General features: G+C 44.3%; 2 protein-coding genes and 1 non-coding gene across 5 annotated transcripts in view; 2 read left to right on the top strand and 1 right to left on the bottom strand.

Moving 5' to 3' along the window:
• Positions 1 to 3,185, top strand: part of kdm6ba (lysine (K)-specific demethylase 6B, a) — a 40,077-nt gene extending 36,892 nt beyond the window's left edge. For all 3 annotated transcript variants that reach the window (XM_036549107.1, XM_036549106.1, XM_036549105.1), the window contains 7 exons: positions 380 to 528; positions 706 to 820; positions 954 to 1,141; positions 1,561 to 1,702; positions 2,013 to 2,139; positions 2,413 to 2,583; positions 2,769 to 3,185. In XM_036549107.1, the coding sequence (XP_036405000.1) occupies positions 380 to 528; positions 706 to 820; positions 954 to 1,141; positions 1,561 to 1,702; positions 2,013 to 2,139; positions 2,413 to 2,583; positions 2,769 to 2,792 (916 nt within the window). In that variant the 3' untranslated portion in view covers positions 2,793 to 3,185. The remainder of the gene's footprint in view (positions 1 to 379; positions 529 to 705; positions 821 to 953; positions 1,142 to 1,560; positions 1,703 to 2,012; positions 2,140 to 2,412; positions 2,584 to 2,768) is intronic.
• Positions 3,186 to 10,780: 7,595 nt separating this feature from the next.
• tmem88b (transmembrane protein 88 b) lies at positions 10,781 to 16,298 on the top strand. The gene is made up of 3 exons (XM_036548627.1): positions 10,781 to 10,815; positions 13,407 to 13,796; positions 15,883 to 16,298. The coding sequence occupies exons 2-3, from the start codon at positions 13,413 to 13,415 to the stop codon at positions 16,177 to 16,179; spliced, it is 681 nt and encodes a 226-aa protein (XP_036404520.1). The 5' UTR covers positions 10,781 to 10,815; positions 13,407 to 13,412; the 3' UTR covers positions 16,180 to 16,298.
• A 1,481-nt stretch (positions 16,299 to 17,779) lies between these two features.
• LOC118791701 lies at positions 17,780 to 17,970 on the bottom strand. Its single transcript, XR_005005562.1, has one exon. It is a non-coding gene; the product is annotated as a U2 spliceosomal RNA (small nuclear RNA).
• Between the last annotated feature and the right edge of the window lie 2,699 nt (positions 17,971 to 20,669).

Here is a 20,669-nt window from a genome sequence, read left to right as displayed (position 1 = left end):
GAGTGTTGCTGATGCTTTGTGGCCATGGTGTTACTGCTGTAGATGGTTTGCAGCGAGGGGAAGCTGTGGATATCAGTGCAACTCCAGCATTCCTGCCCAAGTGTGCAACTTCTCCCTCTGTTCCAGAACTTTCTGCCGCTCCAGTGGTGCAGCTCTGACATCTGCTGGCCAGTTGTGGTGTTGCAGGGTGTTTTTATTTCTCCATGGGTGGTGTGTGTGTTGGGGAGGGGGATTAAATAACCCCCATGGAAGATGACCAGAATACTTACAGCCTTTAATTCAGTACTGCTGTAAGAGTGATTTAACAAGATGATTATTATGGAAATGAGCATTGCAGAGGTGCAGATGATGATCCGTGGTCCATCCATCTCTCTCTCAGGTGGAAGCCACAGCTGCAGGAGCTGCTGAAGCTGCCAGCCTTCATGCGTGTGTCATCCAGTGGAAACATGCTGAGTCATGTGGGACACACTATCCTGGGGATGAACACTGTGCAGCTATACATGAAGGTCCCGGGCAGCCGAACGCCAGGTGTGTGTGTGTGTGTGTGTGTGTGTGTGTCGGGCAAAGAGAGACAGGTGCAACAGGAAAACAGCTGTGAGGGAGAATGAAGCCAGTGTGTTTTGTGGGAGGATGGGGGTATATGGCTGAATGTATGTATACATGCTCATGCTCTTTAGTAACTCTGTGTTGCCCTCTGACCAACAGGGCATCAGGAGAACAATAACTTCTGTTCTGTGAACATCAACATCGGTCCAGGAGACTGCGAGTGGTTTGCTGTGCATGATAACTACTGGGGGGCCATCAGTGACTTCTGTGAGAAGTGAGTGCTGCAGATAGCTTCTGCCTTTGGAGCTGGGGTTCAGACTAATGATGGATGCAGCCTGCTCACTGTCTTATAAGGGCCATCACCTGAAAGCTGTGTATCTGCAACTTCCACTCTCTCCTCTGTTCAGGCATGGAGTGGACTACTTGACGGGCTCGTGGTGGCCGGTTCTGGAGGATCTGTACCGGGCCAACATCCCAGTGTACCGCTTCATCCAGCGGCCAGGGGACCTGGTGTGGATCAATGCCGGGACAGTACACTGGGTCCAGGCTGTGGGCTGGTGCAACAACATCGCCTGGAATGTGGGGCCAATCAACTGTAAGTCGCCCACACAAATGAGGACTGTGACACCTGTTTATCTGAGTAGGGCAGGTCATCACTGGAAAGGAAAATCACTGGTTCTGTACAATATATAAGTCTCTTGGTATTACCATAGAGTCTAAATTTCACCCTAAACCCCCAGATGGCAAAAAGGTATAGAGTGAGCAGTTTAGAGCTGTGAATTTGCGCTTGAGTTTAGATTAGCATCGTATGGGCAGACTGGTGTTTGCACTGTTCTGCAGTGTACTCTTGTTCATTTGGAGTCTGGGATTCTGCAAGGGTAGTGATGATGATTGGAATGACAAGGCTAGCAGGCCAATGACTGAAACCAGAAATGACTGACAGCAACAGGAGGCCAACGGACGACTGCAGTGATGGAGCTCGCACACTAAGCGGTGCTCTCTCTGTTGCTACAGCCTATCAGTACCAGCTGGCTCTGGAGCGCTTCGAGTGGAACGAAGTCAAGAAGGTCAAGTCCATCGTCCCCATGATCCATGTGTCCTGGAACGTGGCTCGCACTGTGAAGGTCACTGACGCGGACACCTACAAGATGATCAAGTGAGTGTGGACACTGTGTCTGTGTGACTGAGGTCAGCAACCTTTCCTTAAAAGAGTGATGCCTCCGGTTAACCGTTTATTTGAAAGTCAGGATATTTAGGTGCTCTAATTTAAAATACTGTAGTTAAGCAGGGTAATATAGCAAGACACAATATTTTGTGTGTATGTGCGTATATATGTACATACTAGATATGGACACCAGGTCCATGCATGCACATGTGTCTCCCAGACTGGGGGAGCCTGCCTTCTGCAGATCTGAGATGTCTCCCAGCTGATCTCATCTCTCACTCCCTTCCTCTGCCTCCCTCAGACACTGTCTCCTGCAGTCTATCAAGCACATTCAGATTCTGAGGGACCAGCTCGTGGCTGCCGGGAAGAAGATCTCCTACCAGAGCCGCGTAAAGGATGAGCCGGCCTACTACTGCAACGAGTGCGATGTGAGTTCTGCCTCTTGAGGACTGAGCTGGGAATCGAGAGCTTACCCATGGAATAGAACAAAATGATTAAGGATAAAACTGACAACATTTATTCTATAATTTAAATTTACTGCCAGGTAATTAGGTTGAATTATATTGGATGTTATCTGTCCATGTTAATGCCTGGATTTCGCAGTGGAAGAGCTCACACTAAGTGAAGTAAATGCCAGGATAGCTGGCCTGTGCTATGATCATTTTGCGCAGTGCATTACAGCATGGGTGATTTCTGTGCAGGTGGAGGTGTTTAACCTGCTGTTTGTGACGAGTGAGAACGGAAGCAGGAAGATGTATGTGGTGCACTGCGAGGACTGCGCACGTCTGCGCAGCCCCAGCCTGTCCGCTGTGGTGGTGCTGGAGCAGTACCGGATGGAGGAGCTCATGAACATCTACGACAACTTCGTCCTGGTGAGAAGACCTTGTGTATAACTCCCCACAGAGCGTCACCCTAAATCACGCATTTCTGGAGGACACTTTAAGCTTTGTTAATTTATGACACATAAACACAAGAGCTGGTTCTCCAGTTTCTCTACACGTTTTAACCCCCTTTATAGCCCTTAATCTGAACCGTCTTTTTTCCTTTTCCTTCTCAGGCTCCAACACCCAGCTCCCGATGAGGCCTCCAGCCATCTCCCAGCCATAACCAAAACTCCTGTCTGTCAGGAGAACACAAGTTGTTTTTTGTTGTTAATCTGAATTCGTTCTTTTATTATGTTTGTCTTTTTTATTACTACTGCTAATACTTGCTGAACAGCCAATCGAAAACCAGTTTACTAAATGTTGTTTACAATACCACATCAGCCAATAAAACTCCGGTTTACTGTTGTTGGTCCTGTCTACCAGCTGCTGATTGGCTCTCAGAGGGACTCTCCATAGAAGGCAGTGTTTGTTATGGTAATGACAGGAGGATCAAATGACTGACTGAGGGAGTTTATGATCTCAATGGCATGTTTTTGGTTGTGTTTTATTCTTAAATGCTGAAATTTGTAAATGCTGTTTGAATTTGTGGGGTGCTGTTTAAATTTTTTTTTGTTTTATTTATTCTTTTTTTTTTTTTTTTACTAGATCAGCCTAGATATACCACATTGGCCTTGTGACTTGTATTTAGATAAATGATAATGAAAAATACTAATAATAGAAATATGAACATTTTTCTAAAGCATTAAGAATAAAAAATTACAATTGTTTGGAATGCTTCAAAACATACGGGTTTTAAGATGACTTTTTGTTAAGGTTTCAGTTGTCTTTCAGAATCTTGTGTGTTGTAAATCTTGTTTAGCATAAATCTAATTTTATTTCTGCCACCGAGCAGGATTTGTCTTGATATACCCTTTGAGGAACACATCGGGTCTTTTTTCACTCTTTATGTGTTAATTTTGTTTGGTGGAATTATTCGTTGTACCTCCCATTTTGTTTCCTTTATGAATTAATTCCTCTTCTGGATTTTAAGATTTAAAATTGTAAATTGTGTTTTTTATTTATATGTTTTGTTTTTTCTTCTATTTATTGGATATTAATGTTCTCCCCTTTTTTATTAGGGATATCAGATTTGAAAGGTTTTCTATTATTATTCCTCTTTAATATTTGAAGGGGGACTTTGGGGAGGGCTGTTTTCCTGGTGCTTACCTAGGGTGACCATACATCCCCTTTTCCCCGGACATGTCCTCGTTTAGAGACGCATGTTTTAGGTCCCAAAATGAGGACATGTCCGGGAAAGAGAGGACGTATGGTCACCCTAGCTTACCTCCCCTTGCCCCCCACCCCCTTCCCTCATATATAAATGATATATCTATAATTATAACTTCACCTCCTCTGTAGTTGGTAGCGCACAGAGCTGTGTAGATATAAACTAATCAAAGGCTCTTTGTACCCTTAATGAACACATTTTCCTACACAAGAAGAATGGTTGTCTTGTTTTACTGTTTAAAAACAAGGGATAGAAGGTGCTGAAGTTTCTCGACTTTTCTTTTTAAAAAAACAAAAAATCTATTTTTCCTGTTGCAATATACATTTTCCCTCCTTTGTGGTCAATTAAACTGCACTGTTTAGAGAATTCACACACCAAACAAACTGAGCCAGACATGTCTTAAACACTTTGTGAATTTGTGTGACATTTATGACTTATTAATAAAATCTTTTGATAAATCTTAATGGCATGTATTTGCTTTTTTTTCCGTAAGCCTTCCATTGGCAAGACTAACTGGTACATTTTAACTTGAGGTGTACTGTGGTATTAGTATGATCTTTCGTTTACACGAGGCTGTGTTCGAGAGAATCTACACATCTGTTTTTAACCTTTAGCTTAGTAACAGCGGTAGTAAAGGTGCTGAATGACGCTTTCAGACTTCCTGCCACGTGCTCCGTTTGGACTGATGCACTCACATTTTCAGTGTTTCTTTCGCTTCCACACTTCATGTTTAGCCATTCAGATGTGTTTTTTTCTAAATCAACAGGCGTAACAAAAATACCCATTTCTGCACTTTGATTTGCTGTAGATAATGTACTCAGATCGCTCTACCAGAGCGCTTCATAGATCACGTTCCAGGTAAAACCTACACGGTACAAACCCAACATGCATTAATATATAAATGACGGGATGAAATAAAATATTCATGAAGGGGAAAATGTGGAAAATTTCCCCTCAATCCCCTTGTGGCACCCAAAGATAGGTTTTTAGTTAGAGCGAATCTTTGTATCTGAGTAGGTGGTAGTATTACGCGAAACTGAGGGTGGGATTTACATAACATTTATCTTTCACTATGACTCACAGTTACAGGCAGGCACTACCTTTATTCCTCACACGGTTCAGTGACCTCGGCATTGACCGACATAAATGAGTGCTATTACTAGCGGGGGAAAAGTGTCACGAATGAAATTATTATTCAGTGTTAGGAACAAACATCAGGCGTAAGTTTCAACAAATCATCAAAATTTGCAGCACTGGAGGCACAGGAAAAAGCACAGAGCAAAGCCTCCGCACTGACAGGGCCTTAAGATGCTCACGTGAGCCAAGGGTCCAGGAGGTATGGAAGCTGAAGGGAGATCCTGATGGAGTCCCAGGGAGGGCCTGTGGGGGAACAGAGAGACGGGAGTTTGTAGGGTCCTCCTGATAGCAGGGGTAGGGTATCAAAGTCACATGAGGGGAGCATGGTGGCAAAGTGCAAGTAGGACCACTTTAAACCGTAAGACAGTGAAAACATGGACTTTAATATGGGTTTACATTCTAAGAGTCTCTGGTGTCCACATGTAAGGCAAATCATTCTACAGATTTTGATTCCACAGGTTGTAATAAACTCAGCTAAATGGAACAAACAATGAGACAGACAGCACTCAGTTTCAGAGAGACATCAGCAAATAAGTGGGAGGGGGTGGAGTCTTGCAAGTCAAAAGTGGAACAAAGCATATAAAAAGAACCTAGTGACAGGATCCTTGTAGACCCCAAACAAGCGCTATCTGCCAGTGTCCTGGCTAAAACAAACAGCACTGTAAAATGACCAAAAGTTATAAGCCTCAACCAAATGCTGTCATCTCATCTCCCCATGGAAATCTGCCCCTACATTTTGTCAGCTGTCAGCAGCTCACCTTTTATTCTCACCTGGAAAGGGCTGCCTCTGGCTGCTTGATGACATCAGCAGCAAATGCCAAAGCAAAGAAACAAAACCCAATCCTAATAGTAGCTACTGGGATTAAACTGATGCTATGCTGTGTTACCCACTGTACATATCTGATGCGATACAGCCTTACTTTTTATTTAATTTGGAGACTGTGCATGAACCATGAATGGAGCCCAGGCATTTACAGGCTTCAAATGCAGGTTTTTACAGTCCACCCTGTAGACCCAACCCAGCTTGGTATGTCCCAGAACTACTCCATAATCTGGTGAATGGTGCCTATCACTCCACCAGATGCTTTTCACTTTAGAGTTAGTTTTCTCTGATGCCATTCCTTCATTCTACCTACAGCTAGCCTTTGCATGTTCGCATCAGAAGCTCAGTTCAATTTAATCAACTACATCTGAATGGTTATAGTAACCCTGTCTGGTGCTAGACCCAGAGTTATAAAACATAAAATTTCAATTTACTACTGAAATATGCAACAGTATTAGCAATCCACAGCAGTTCAGCCTAATTATACTCAGATAATTTATTATCTTCATTCAAATATGGTCTTTAATGTGATTCATGTATTTTCTTCCGTGAGCATGTGTGACGCATAACCACTCATCCATGTGCTGAGAGTGGAGGCTGACACAAGCCAAACTGCCCTTCCAAAAGGAGCGGAATGTTCATCTTTATTTGCTCAGATGTGCTCTGAAATTCTGGCCTATCAGAGTTGCTTCCTGTGAAAGGCCACTGGCCTGGGTGCGAGGGGAAGCCCAGCAGCGCTGTATCTGCTCTTAGTTTACTTGCTGGCCACATTACAGAAGCTGGCGCTCAGGCGCTCCATACATGTGACACTTGTGTGTGACGCTGCAGCCCAGTTTCCACAGACACCGCCAACAATGGAGCTCCAAACTAAACAAGGAGACGGGATTAAACGGATGACGGGCGTGGGGGCGAGCTGTAGCCAAGGGGAGGCTGGTCACAAGTGCTCATGCTCTAACAGGCAAACACGTCCTTCTCTGGAGAGGAAGGACACACTTGAGGACAGCTGAGTGACAGCCCAGAGTCTTTGTGAGCTTTAAAAACATACTGGCCAAAACATACTATGCATTAAACTCACCTGACCAATCAATTAGTCTTAAGTAAATGCATCATTCAGATGTGGGTGTTAGCCTGACCACATGTAATATATTTTTGTTGTATTTTCCGCTTCCGATGACCATTCCACTTATAGCTCATGCTCCACCTCATTGGTCTGCTAACGAAGTCTATACACATACGCGCACACACACACACACACACACACACACACACACAGGCTGTGAGTCCAGTATGGCAGACATCCACCCCTCCTTATCAGTCATACTCCATGTTCAGGTTTTCTGCTGCAGTGCCAGGATTCGGCCTGTTCTCGCCGAGTGAAACACAGGCAGGATGCCCTCTCTCTACCCGAAAGCACTCCGATAAGCTCTCCCCCTGCCTGCTTACACAGCTTCCTTCACAGGGTTACTGTGCGTGCCTGCCTGGGAGAGCGTCTGCATGACTCTACGTGCATCTGCCTGTACCAGTCAGTCTTCTGTATTCGGGGGGGGGGGGGGTAGTGGCGGTTTCCTCTGTGAGTGTGAGAGAGTGAGTGCATCATCATCGCAACATGTCCGGGGGGGTTCAGGTCAGACCTGCGGAAATCCTGGTTCCAGTAAGGGCAGGAAGACCCCCCCATCACACAATTCCACACATGAGACGTCAGGTTTTTGGCAAAAGAAACTGAATTTCAACTGCGAGTGCATCTCCTTTACTCAAAAAACAAGTAGGCCTATGAAAACCATTTACAGCTCCAATTCACAGAAATCAACTGTGTGACCAAAGCAGTGGACTTGGCTTTGCATGCCAGTGCCTGACACACTAACACAAGCAGTTCCAGGTCAGTGAATATGACCTGAAATTACACACCAATGATGCGCTGTCTTAAAAAAGAGAGAGACCCACTAACCAGTTTTTTTATCATGCCCATATTATTTACTACAATAAATAACGCTCTGACCCAGTGGCCAGAGATCCAACAAACCAGTAGTGTACTTTCCTGCCTGCCTTTTCCCCTCTGGATTTCACCCAATTACTTAAGCAACGTGTGTTTATTGTATCCAACCAGTGAGGCAGAGGGCTCATAACCCAGAATTTGTTGGTTCAATTCTCAGCTGGGCTATTTCTGCTGTACCTTTGGGCCCAGTATCTAGCCTGAATGGCCTCAATAAACATTCAACTGTATAAATGGATAACCTGTATTACATTACATTGTCATTTTGCATATGCTCTTATCTACAGTCTTACAATTTGTACATTTTATCCTGCCCTGCTCCTTACCACCATGCTACACTGCTTCTTGTAAACTAAGCAAGTTGATTCTGATAAGAGCATCTGCTAAGCAAACTATAATTAGTTAATAATAAAGGCTGCCATCACTCCTGGGCATAAGAGAATAAGGTTGTGTAATACTGTGGGAGTAATGTTGTGTAACATTGTGAGAGTACATCTATGAGAGTAGTGTTGTGTAATATTGTGGGAGTAATGTTGTGTAACATTGTGAGAGTACATCTATGAGAGTAGTGTTGTGTAATACTGTGGGAGTAATGTGTAATATTGTGAGAGTACATCTATGAGAGTAGTGCTGTGTAATACTGTGGGAGTAATGTTGTGTAACATTGTGAGAGTACATCTATGAGAGTAGTGCTGTGTAATACTGTGGGAGTAATGTTGTGTAATATTGTGAGAGTATATGAAAGTAGTGTTGTGTAATACTGTGGGAGTAATGTTGTGTAATATTGTGAGTACATCTATGAGAGTAGTGCTGTGTAATACTGTGGGAGTAATGTTGTGTAATATTGTGAGTACATCTATGAGAGTAGTGTTGTGTAATACAATGAAAAGCTGTAAGAGCTGTGCAAAATGGAGAGCGTGGTTGTGCAAGCAGAGTTGCGCAATGTGGTGAGTGTTGTGTAATACTGTAATAGAATGGTAGTGTTTGGTGCTGCGGTTTTCACCACTGTTTGTTTTCCCTCCAGCCCTCTTTCCTGACGTCTGCTCCCAAATCACACCATCCTAGAGACCAAAGCAGTGTCCCCTTACTTCTTTCCTTCTCTCCGTTTCCCTCCCCCATCCCCATTCCATTAACTGCCATTCTCTTCCTGGTTACTCCTTTGGATTTTCTATAAGATGCAAAATAAAATGCACATCAAGTATTTCAACAGTAGCAAATGGCTAACAAATGCCCAGCACAACACTTACAATGAATGACTGCAGGTAACATGCTGATGTTTTTTTGCTATAACGGGAGCCTTCTGATAAAAAATTTAAAGGATGTATAAAAATATCCATTTTTTCTACTTTACCGCCCCTTTTTCTTCTCACTCTGATCTCCGCCTGTGTACCCCCAGCCCGAAAATCCTCACTCTCCCAAGAGCAGTATCTGATATGTGTGCAGTGCTCTTGGGGGTCATGATGAGTAAATAAATAGGACCAGCTCAGGAGAAGAGAGAGACTTAATCTGCCAAACAAATTGCAGGCATGTGATCTGAACCCCGCCGACTGCCTTCTTATCAATCTGCTGAACCCTCCCCCTTCTTTTCTCCCTCCCCCCCTCCCTTCCTCCATCTCTCCACTTTCTCTCTGAGATTACAGGAGCTCTACTCATGAAAGGAAACCACACTACTCTTTCGTCATTATCCATCTATCTGTCTCTATCGCTCCTTTTTGGTGTTCTGCTCCTTGCCTTTTTCAATCCAAGTGCTTTCTCTGAAAGATCTCAACTCTTCCCCAACCTCCCACGGTATTTTCAGATCAATCCCCTCCTCCACAAATCTGTGCATTCTCATGGCGGTGAACCCCCCACACACCACAGCAGCGGCCTGTCAGTCCGCATCAAGCTCTGCACTCCGGGGGGTCAAAGGTCACGACTGGAAAACTCAAAATCTTTCAAGACAACCGCCAGCAGCTTCATTTTTCACTCATTAAAACCACTCAACAAAGCAACATATACTGTAGCTCTGCCAGCCTTCCTTGACACGAGGGGCCAGCCCAGACGAGCTCTGCTCTCTCTATATTCTGCACTTACAGCGTGACCATTTGAACATCCCCATAAACTGCCAGTCATCCTTTAGTTGGATTTTCTGCAGTTAATCTGCACTAACGACTAACTGAGAGGTCTTACATCTGCCGCGCCAGGGCATTTCTCCCCTTTTCGCACTTCCTGACCTGCATCCTCAGTTATTTTCAGTTCACAGTTGTTATTCAGTTATTGGGATGGCGGGCACGGCCGCCCCACCTCTACTCTGGTAATTACACCCCAAGCTTCAGCTCTTTAAATAAACACTCTCTCTCTCCCTCTCCAGACACTCAGGTTATCAGCGCCCCCACCCCCCCTTTTCCCGACACACACCCCCATCCTGCCCAGAAGGGGTGCACTCAAGGGCAGGACAGAGTATTGGAGGAAGGAAAGAGAGGGGCAGGCAGAGAGAGAGAGAAAAAGGCACTGCTGCAACTCCACAAAGCACTCTGCCACAAGCATTAGAGGGAAGAGGAGACACTACCTTGGAGAGAGGAGACTTTGATTCAAAACCTTCCGTGTGGAGAGGGGGCCGGCTGGACAGCTAGTCCTGGGTTATTCCAAACTAAAGACATCACAGCAACACAGGTCTTCCTCACCATCTGAGGAGGAGAGGAGAGGAGAGAAGCTCAGAGGAGAGGAAGAAGCAAGAGGTCCACTTGAGAGTGAAGAGGATCTATATTTCATTCCGGTCTTTTCAGCTGACCCTAGCGCCACACACACACCCTTCAGCCCTGCAGAGAGAGGACAAGGGTGGGGGGGACAAGACTGGCAGGACAAAGAGCAGAGCGTGTGAGTGCACCTCTCACCCAAAAAAGAGCGCGCGCCAGGGCCCTGTGGCTGGAGAGCCGGGGAAGAAAAAGGACAGCAGGAGAAAAGAGAGGGGAAGAGAGTGAGGAACAGAGGGAGTGAGAGATCTGCCAGGCTGCACAGCACACAGTGAGTAAAACCACAGCGCCGCCATCTCTATGCACGGGCTCAGGGAGCAGCCGAGCCCATCATGGTGAAAGTAAAGTAGACACACTCTGATGCTAACGCTAACCACCTCGCCTAAGGGGGAATCAGCAGAGCTCATAGCAGCAATAATTACACATTTACTTCATTCACTGAAGATAACTGTACAATGACATTTAAATTAAAATTTGAACAAAGATTCAGGTGAGGTGAGATTACATACTTTGTTCACAAAGTAATTAGAAAAAATATTGGCATATTTTTGTAATTACTCTGAAAACTTTTGTCAAGATAAGTGTTCCCTCAGTTCTCTATAATAATCAGTTACATTTTTCTGTCTTTCTGAACTGATGTACACAGTGCCCTCCACCTAGTTTACGGCAGTAAGCCTCTTGGTTCAGTGACGCTTTTTCCTTAGCACTGCTGGGTATGCCTAATAGCCATTATTTCCGGCCAGTCCAGCAAAAACAATGCCAACGAGTACTCAAGGCATTCCTGGAATGGAATCAAAGCAGCCAGCTGAGATTTAAATAAACAGCTACTATGCATCGACTGTTCAGGAAACATTACAAGCCCCTGTCAATAGCAGAGTGTTTTCGGGCGAGACTCCTTGTACCAGCACATCTCCGCATAGAGATCCATAACATCCTGGGCAGTAATGCCTCTGTTTAAAGACCCAGCTGTCTGGCATCCCATTGTTCTCCCACACTCTCCTCCGTCTTCGACAGTCACTTCCTGTTGCTTCCTGCAGTAACTTTCCATTACCAGAACAGAGATGAGGGAAAAAAAGCATTTACATTACCCCCAAAAGAATCACCTCTGTCCAAACTTTCCACAGCAAAGATGCAAGAATTCCATAGGTCATAGGAGTTAATCTCCCCTTCCTCCCACACCGATCAGGTCAAGTCACAAGTCAGGTCACAAAATGCTGGAGTCGCATCACCTAGTGAACAGGGCATGTTTCAATTCTTTCCGTTTAGAGAGTTATTCACACTGTACGCTGGAGTCTTGCCATTCGCAGTGGACACAGTCTTGATATTCCTGAAAAATGGAAAATCGGGAAATCTGTCAGTTCTATGCCGATATTGGGCTACTGTGCAACATACCAAAAAATACATTTCATGTACTGCACCTAACCAAAGTTAGTAATACGAATATTTAGGTGTAAAATTATTTAACACATGTAATATGTAATATAAATGTAGGTGTTGGCTTGTGGAAGGGAACATGCGGCCAGAGAGAGAGAGAGCATCGTCTGATGCCAATATTCAAAACCCTCAGCAGCAAATCTGCACAAGCCCATTGCTGTCAATTAGTCAAAGTTTTATGTCTTAAGAAGGCATCAGACTGTTCTAGTTACACTGAGGAAATTTACGGTCATTAAGGAACCCCAGAAGTAATCCAGAAGAAAAGGGATTTAGGTGCGAATTTCAAGTTTGACTAAAACTAGTTTTTACATAAATCCAAGTGAGAGTGTAACATTTGGCACAAGAAAGGTTCAAATGGCAGGGTTATGTTCTTAATGCTTCATTAAGATTTTAAGTCATTTCATAACTTATCAACGCATTTGCCAAAAAGTCACAATCTGTCATTTCTAATGTACCAAATTGCAGAACTTTTCCTTCATATCCAATATCTTGAAGAATGTGTTGTGCAAAGAAGACTTTTTTGATTTTAATGTTAATGGTTTTGTAAAACGTGAAATGTTCTTCAGTGGAATTATAAAACACATATTATAACCCCCACCCAACACTGAAATTCCATCCGCTTCCTGGGCATAACAATTCAGGGCTTTAAGGGCCTGAACACCGCAGTGGGATTAGCCAAGTACATCAAGTGCTCCTCATTTTTTCAGCTTTCAGATCTCAGATTTAATGTTTGAAAAACAAACATCTTACACACAGAACTCAGATAATCAAACCGTCTTCTGCCTGACGTATCACCCTTTTACTGGTTACCCCTCTGAAGTCTTGGCGCCCCTGTGATCTCCAATTCAAACTTCCCTCTTTTCATCATCCCTCCATCTTATCTCTCCCTCAAGTCGCACCCTTCATCCTGCTGCACATGCGACTCTATCAGTTGGACTTCACCGGTTTTCCTTTGGCTGATCAGCTTTAAGATAAATCATGAAAAAGATCAGCTTATGAAGCATACCCTGGAGAGGAGGATAAAACAAGATAAACGAAGACGCAAGACAAACAACCTATCCAAACCTCCGGGTGAACTTCACACGCAATTAAGTGACCGCAGCTTGGCATAAACAAAAACAAAAAATCACAAGCAATCCTGTTTATTTTTTTAAAAGAAAGCAGAACATGCATTATAGTGAAGACACTCCTGACCACAACCAAACGTAGTTTTAAAATTTTAGACACAGATGGTAAAAGCATCAGGGTTAAGGTCTTGTGCTTCCTGGCTGTGGCTCACTTTCTGGTAACAGATGGGAGGCTTGAGTGTCAATTCCAGGCTTCTGTAGCTGATTTGCATGTAAAGCACATGAAGCTGGCGAGGAAGAAAGCCCCCTCAGGTGGCAGTGATGGAAAATGACTGACTGAACTGTAATTCTTGCCCTGTAGTTCACCATGAGCATCACTGGCACTCTGGAGAAGGGGCTGTCCCACCACCAGACCATGGACCTAGGAGAGGACCACCACCACCACCACCCCCACCACCAAACCCATCCCCACCTGCACCACGCCAACTCGGTGGCCTCCACGGCCCCCGCCGGGACTCCCGTGGGGGGGTCCGGGGTGGTGGTTCCGCCCCCGTACTCGGCGGCGGACGGTGGGGGGGATGCGCCGCTGGAGCTGCGGGGGTCACTGGATTGCTGGGCATGCTCAGTGCTGGTGACCGCTCAGAACCTGATCATCGCCACCATCAACGCCGGCCTGGCGGGCCTGGTCTTCGGCCTCATCCTCACCCCCGCCATCGTCATGGTCGTGTTCGGGTTCCTGTGCCACTCCACGGTAAGTCCGCATGTGTGTAAGTGTGTGACAGTACATGTATCTGAGTGTGTGCCTGAGTACAGTACAAACTCCCCTACATGTGCAGAAGATTAACAGCAAGGAGGTTTCTGCATTCCTGTTCTTCCCGGGGAGATAAACGTGACATCTCGCTTGCTGCTCATTTTTTTCATTCCCCATCTTCGCAAAAGCTGGAAGCAGTGAACACATATCTCATGCAAGGGGCGTAACTGAAAAAGTGCCATCACAGTCTGTGTACAGAACCTCAAGAAGAGTTTAGAGCTGAAAAGATGAAAAAGAAGAGTTTATTGAAATACACTACAATTATCTCTGAAAACTCGTAATAGTGGCCAGCCACGAGGGAAAAGCATGGCAGAAGATCAGAACACTGCTTGGCCCTGCTCCTTGCATACCAGCGCTGGGGCAAAGCTGACGTGCATTTCTCAGACATTTAGAAGGGAGAATTAGTGTCAGGGGGATGGGGGGGGGTTGACGTCAGCGGCGAATACATTTAGGAGGATTAACCCTCAGCCCCACACACACACACACACACACACACACACACACACACACACACACACACACACACACACACACACACACACACACACAGAAAGAGAGCGAGAGGAGTATCACTTAACTATACACAAAAACAAACTCGCAATCATTAACACTCAAACAAAAACTCAGTCACATAAGTTTCTGGGTGGGGTTCCCATGTCAGTTCAGCACGCTGGCATTATTGGTTCTGACCTCACATGGGAGCTGTCTGACAACGCTGCTTCCATTGGCGTCTGTGCTCAGACCAGAGATCACTGTGGAAGGCAGACAGGAACATGACGCCACCCACAATCACAGCTAACAGCCAGAGACAGATGGAACAACTCAGCATTTTCTCGAGGAAAATGTTTGCCCAGGATTGAAAGCAAAAGTTTAGTCAAACAAGCCACTCAAACACACGTGCGCACGCAACACCCTGCCGTTGGTCAGGGCCTCCTGTCCCGCAGTGCTCCTCTGGGTCACTGCAGGTCAGGGAGTGTGGGACGCTGGGAAAGAGGGCTTCTCCAAAGCACTGATTACCAGGGAAATTCATTACAAGACTCTTCAGTATTCAGCCCAATTACTGACTTTGTGTGACCGGCTTACCAAGGATTAACACGTCAACTTTACTGAGGGCAGAAAAGAGAGAGAGGGGAAGAGGAGAGAGAAAAGGGAAAAAAAGACATATACAGGGGGTGATTTATGCACAAAATGGTTACTGGAACTGTCCATCTGATCTTCCAGCCAAAAAAATGCACGTTTGCTACGCAGGTCACCACCTCTCTATGTTTTGCCTTTGTGTATGTGTGTTTGTGCGTACATATATATGTAAATGGCTGCATAAATGTGCATGGTACATTGGGGAGGGGGGGGGGTCTCTGTTCACTGTGTGTTCTGTGTGAATGTACAGGTTCAGTAAGTGTGTGAATATGTAACCGTGTGCAAGCATGTATGTATGTATGTGTGTGTACGTGTGTTCTGAAACTGTGTGTAAGTGTGTGTCTTGTGTGTCTGCTCTGTGTCTGTCCTCACCTCTGGAACGCATTCCAGAGCAGGCAGATCACACCCTTTCCCTCTCGCACTATCTCCCCCGGCTCCGGCCGTGTATCATCCTCCCCCACGACACCAGATGAGGGCGTGTCCTGCAATCCCGGCCAGGGGGCTTTCCAGCTCTCGGGGTTAACAGCTGCCCCCTTCGCACAGCAACCAAACCGATTTAGCCAGGATCAGGGGGCTCTCAGGGCAAACACCACCAAACGCACACACATCAGTTTATAGCAAGAGCTGTTTAGAGTTTATATCACATAGATGTCTTCCAGTAATCATCTGTGTCCATCACCAGTAAAGACAAGCAAGGACGTGGCGAGGTGAGTCCACTGGCGCTGGAGCACGCCCTCCTCGCGCCACATCGATAGAGAAGAACACCATGTAACACACTACACCGACCGCCTTGCAAACACACACACTCACGAACAGAACGACGGAGGGATTCACATCTTGGCACTAACCTCAGAATGTTTAACACGCTCCTCCCTCTCCTCACCCCTAGGTGCGGCCGCAGGGCTCTTCCCTGTACTGCTCGGACCTGCTGAACGACGGCGGCTGCGTGGCTCTGCTGGTGGTGGGGTTCCTGCTGGTCACCCCGCTGCTGGTGCTGGCGCTGGCCGCGTACTGCCGCCTCGCCCGCCACCTGCAACTGGCCCTCTGCTTCATCCCCTACAGCCGAGCCGTCTACAAGAACCTGCCCGCCACACAGCACCGCGGGCTTGCGGGGGGCTGCTGCAGCCAGCAGGGGGCGGCAGAGAGCGGGGCTAAGGGCAAGGGTAAGGGCAAGGTGTGGGTTTGAGGAAGAGAGAGGGAGGGAAGGGGAGGGGTGGACAGTATGAGACATGGTATTGCAGGAAGGGACTGAGGGTGTTAGGAAACAAGGATACAGTTTAGGGTTAGGGGGCTTAGAAGACAGAGTGCCTTGCATTAAACTTCTGAAAAAATGCTGTCATTTCTCTCAAGGGTTAACACTGGACATTTCAACAGAGGGAAATGACTCCGAATTTTGTAAGAAATAAATATATGCCCTAATAGCAAGTACGTACCACACACAGTATTCTCAAATGTAAGCATATAGGTATATAAACATTTACTTTATAAATCAGGGAATTTCTGTCCATTTTAATTCCTCATTGTCATTTTGTACATTTACGCAACCAACTACTGTGCTTTTACTACTTTGTGTGTATTTTTACAAATATATTATTTTTCAACCTTAAACTTGTGCGCTGTTTTTTTAGACAATACAAAGGGCACTACTGTCAACCACAGTTCGGCATCAAACAAGCCAGCTGAACAGAGTGATTCCAGCGATTCAGCCTGTGATCCCATCAAATCAAGCCTTTAAAAGAAATTCATTTTAAACAATGCCATCTCCCTGCATTTTAGATACAGCAAAACGCACCCCTAAAACTCACTGCTGTCAAATAAGGCTGACCATTATTATGCACCGATCTCATTTCAGTCTATCTGACCATAGAAATATAAAAGACCATAAAGAGAGTCTTCATATACTGTTTTTAAAGACTGAAGACTTTCACATTAGCACACAAATTTCAGACAATCTGCAGTGTTTCGCGAGCATAATAATTTATTCTAATTACACGATTAGTGTCAATTATTCAGTGAATTGTTTGTTTTACTGAATTATTGTTTTTTATTGTTTTTATCAAGGAGGATAAAGTGCAACAGGTTGAAAGTAATGACAGATTTAAAGATAGTGTTCAGGCTTCCCCTGTTTCCAGCTCACCCGCTGCCACTGCCCTGGAAGCATTTCACTGAACTTTGAAGGTGTGCTCCTGCATCAGGTATGACTAAAGGGAAAAACATACGGGAAGAAACAACAGCACATGCCGGGAATCGCTGTTATTGCGCTAAAAACAGCTATGCAATTAATCGTGACAGCTATATCGTGCAGCCCTAATTTGATTTAAAAATATCTGCCCAATTTATGGACTGAAAGGAAGAGATGAAATAGTCAAGTCTCACACATGCAAGAGCTACCAAAAAAATTAGCCTACCACATAGATCCTACCTCCAGGTTAGAGGGTAAAGTCACATCCAGCTTTGAACTATACAGAGAGGGGTGTCACCACAGAGACAAACAACAGATTTTTAGGTATTGCCAGTACATTTCAAAATGTTTAATTTTGGAAACATACAAAGTTTGGAGATGAGATGATGAAAAAATTATCTTACAGAAAGTTCCAAGTGAAAGGCACTCTCAAAACCAACCACAGCACCACTTCAACTTTTTGAGGTAGCACCAACTACAACCAGCAGAGCATTGCTTTCCATTCAGAGTCAGGTCTCCACTCAGATTTACAAAAATCTAAACAGCCTGTGAAATGTGAAAACAAAGAAAGCTTTTCTATTTTTGAACGCCATTATCCCCGGGGAGGGGGTGCACCGTTCCTGGAGATACTGCAATACCAGGTCGATACGCGGAGTGGACGGAGCAAGCCCCTATTCCATCTCCCTGTTCCAAAAATCAATTTAATATATGGTCCCCAAATAGGGGACGTATCAGATATTAAACTGATAAGAACAGATACTACACTTGATCTTAGCCAAAAGGCCGAGAAGCGATAAAGCCAACGTTTTCAGGGAGGAGAACAAGTGTTAGGAGACAAGAACCACAGTCGCGGTGGGAAAGCATTCACCTCCCCAAACACACACATTTTTCAGCTCAGCACAGAGTATTTCTCACCAATAATCGAGGCTTCTAATAAAATAATAAAAACTTGACATGGATATAACCTAAAAAGACAGCTATGGCACAATAACTCCTCTATAATGTATGCATCCCATAATGCAACTCACTTCCTTTCTTTGTTTAAAAACAAAATCAGATTAACTATAAGCTCATCCTGGAACCAGTTCATTCACCAGTGTGGTTGCTTTAGAGTCAGAACATTAGACTCAAATCTGAAGACACAAATCCCTAATAGCAGCAGCTAAAGGCTTTATGAAGGGTGCACTGCAGTTTCCACAAGACTGAGCACATGAGAACATGCATGTTGTCTCAGAACAGGAAGTTGCTCGCCATGTGGTTCACACCACCCAGTGGACACAATAGGAACTATGGACACAGAATAAACTGCACAACTACTTACTACACTATAATACTAAAACACTATAACTGACAACCCTTAATATTATTTTGACCTAAATGGAAAATATTTCCTTTTCACTATGTCAAATTGCTTAAAACACTGCAGTCCAACACGTCCCATATGTTCAAATTCACTCTGGCTATAAATGTGTTTTTCATTGTCACAACTGAAATATTTTGTCAATCAGCCTTCTTGTCACTACTCTTAGTTTTGTCTACCTTCAAGTCTTACTGCATTTGCCATTACAAACCACTGAACCTTCATAAAATTGATTCAAAATGGAAGAATCTTTTCGTGAATACAACAGGAGTAATGATGTTGTGTAAAATGTAATGTTAGAAAGTGACAGCAGAGGTCACTGCATCAAAGAGGGCCTTTGCAGAAGTAACCCCTACAGATCCCTGCAGTCTGTGTCTCAGGTCTGACACTGAAACCTGAACCCAACCCGTGCACTTTAATATCCAAACCAAACCCTGCCCGATCCTGACCTGATATGGAGTGGGTACTAGCAGTTACCACACCTGGTAATGATTAAATCAAACCACATTCAGCAGCTTCGATTAAAATCTTGCCAAATCTTGCCACAGTGCACTATGTGAATAAGGGTTTGTACAAAAAAAAATCCCATAGTATATAGGCCTAAAATTCAGCAGTTTAACATATTAATACAATATATTTTTTCCCGGTCGGGAAAATGTTCGCTGTACAGTGGACTGAAGTCTGTACAAGTAAACAGATAAAAACAGGAAAAATTCCTCAAGTTTAAACAGTTCAATAAAACAGTCTTTCGGGACTGACACAGACAGCACTTAAGCAAAAAATAGCTCTTCCTGTCTAAGTAAATAATTATTCCTCCATTCAAGCACAATTTGTTTGGTAGCATCAAAAATATCTTTAAGTTGACAGTATTGGTTAAGAGAAGCTGGTGGGGGAGAAACAGGTAGATGTCATTCCCTTGCATTGTGAAGCTTATCCCAAAAACCAATGACAGTTGATGGTCTCTGCTTGCTCCTTATAAATGAGACATCTCAATTGTTTCATTCAGTTCAGTACAACGATCTGGTTAACTGAGTCACTGACTCGTTCAGAACCAGAGCTAAGTGCTGAAATTGTAAATCAATTACTTCATTACAATGAGAGTGTGCAAGCAAAATGCAATAAATAAGGGAATGGGTGTTTCCAGTTTCTTTAATGTTTCTTATCTTTGACATTATTAAAAACCCATTCAGACTGTTAACTAATCCATATTATTAATTACATAGTATGATCCACATAAATTTCTGGCATGGTTAACAATCCCACTCTTGTTCTCTCAAACTACAAAGATTACTGATTGCCAATTCATTCATTTCCTTCAAAGTGAATACACAACTATGTTTATTTTGATCAGTTCTTTTGATTCTTTCAGAATGTGTGGTTCCTTCTTTGACCACAGGATGGCGAAATCACAATACACTCGCTATGAGATCATTTATAAATGAACCCAGATGACAAAGTCATTAATGTGCAGTGCATGCCATTTAAATTCAACCAAACACAAATGTAAAAAAATGTTTAAAATGCAACCATTAAAAACAACATAATGCATTCCCACTTCACTGTCATCATGTTATTGCTTACATCAAGTTCAAAAACTTGGTGCTGGCATGCAGTATGGGACAACCCCATCAGACTTTCAATCAGTCTTCAAACCATATGCACCAGCCAGATCACTATGTTCTGCAACCTTGGGGCAACTGTCTTTCCCACTCCGTTCCCAACAGGACTGCTACTCTAAGCCACAATACCTGTCTGCACTTGTCCCCCCGCAGTGAAGTGAATTTCCCACGGGGGTCAGGACAGCAGAATCACAGGCCATCTTCCAACACAGACTGAAGACCCACCTCTTCTGCATCTCAGTTCCACTTCAATCTCTACACCCTAGCACCTGATACTTTCAGATTAATAATGTTTTTCATGCTTGTGCATATTTCGTTCCTAGATCTTTCGCCATGTACAAAAGCACATAAATTTCAGCCAGATGACATTCTTTTCCATCCAGACAAAACTGTAAAACATCAAATGCATATGTGAACATAATCACCCTCTGAAGTTGAAATACATGGAAATGCTATTCAACTGGCAATAAGCAAAAAACATTCTACATAATCATCTGTAGGATTATACTGTAATT

The sequence above is a fragment of the Megalops cyprinoides genome, chromosome 16 (assembly GCF_013368585.1).
Source record: "Megalops cyprinoides isolate fMegCyp1 chromosome 16, fMegCyp1.pri, whole genome shotgun sequence".
NCBI lineage: Eukaryota > Metazoa > Chordata > Actinopteri > Elopiformes > Megalopidae > Megalops > Megalops cyprinoides.
The sequence above is the reverse complement of the archived record's forward strand: the minus strand, read 5'-3'. Positions and strand labels throughout refer to the sequence as shown.

Excerpts from the sequence above, each read along its gene's own strand:
- tmem88b (XM_036548627.1), top strand. The coding sequence starts at position 13,413 with ATGAGCATCACTGGCACTCTGGAGAAGGGGCTGTCCCACCACCAGACC. Across the intron at positions 13,797-15,882 it reads GGTTCCTGTGCCACTCCACG|GTGCGGCCGCAGGGCTCTTC; the intron begins GTAAGTCCGCAT and ends CCTCACCCCTAG.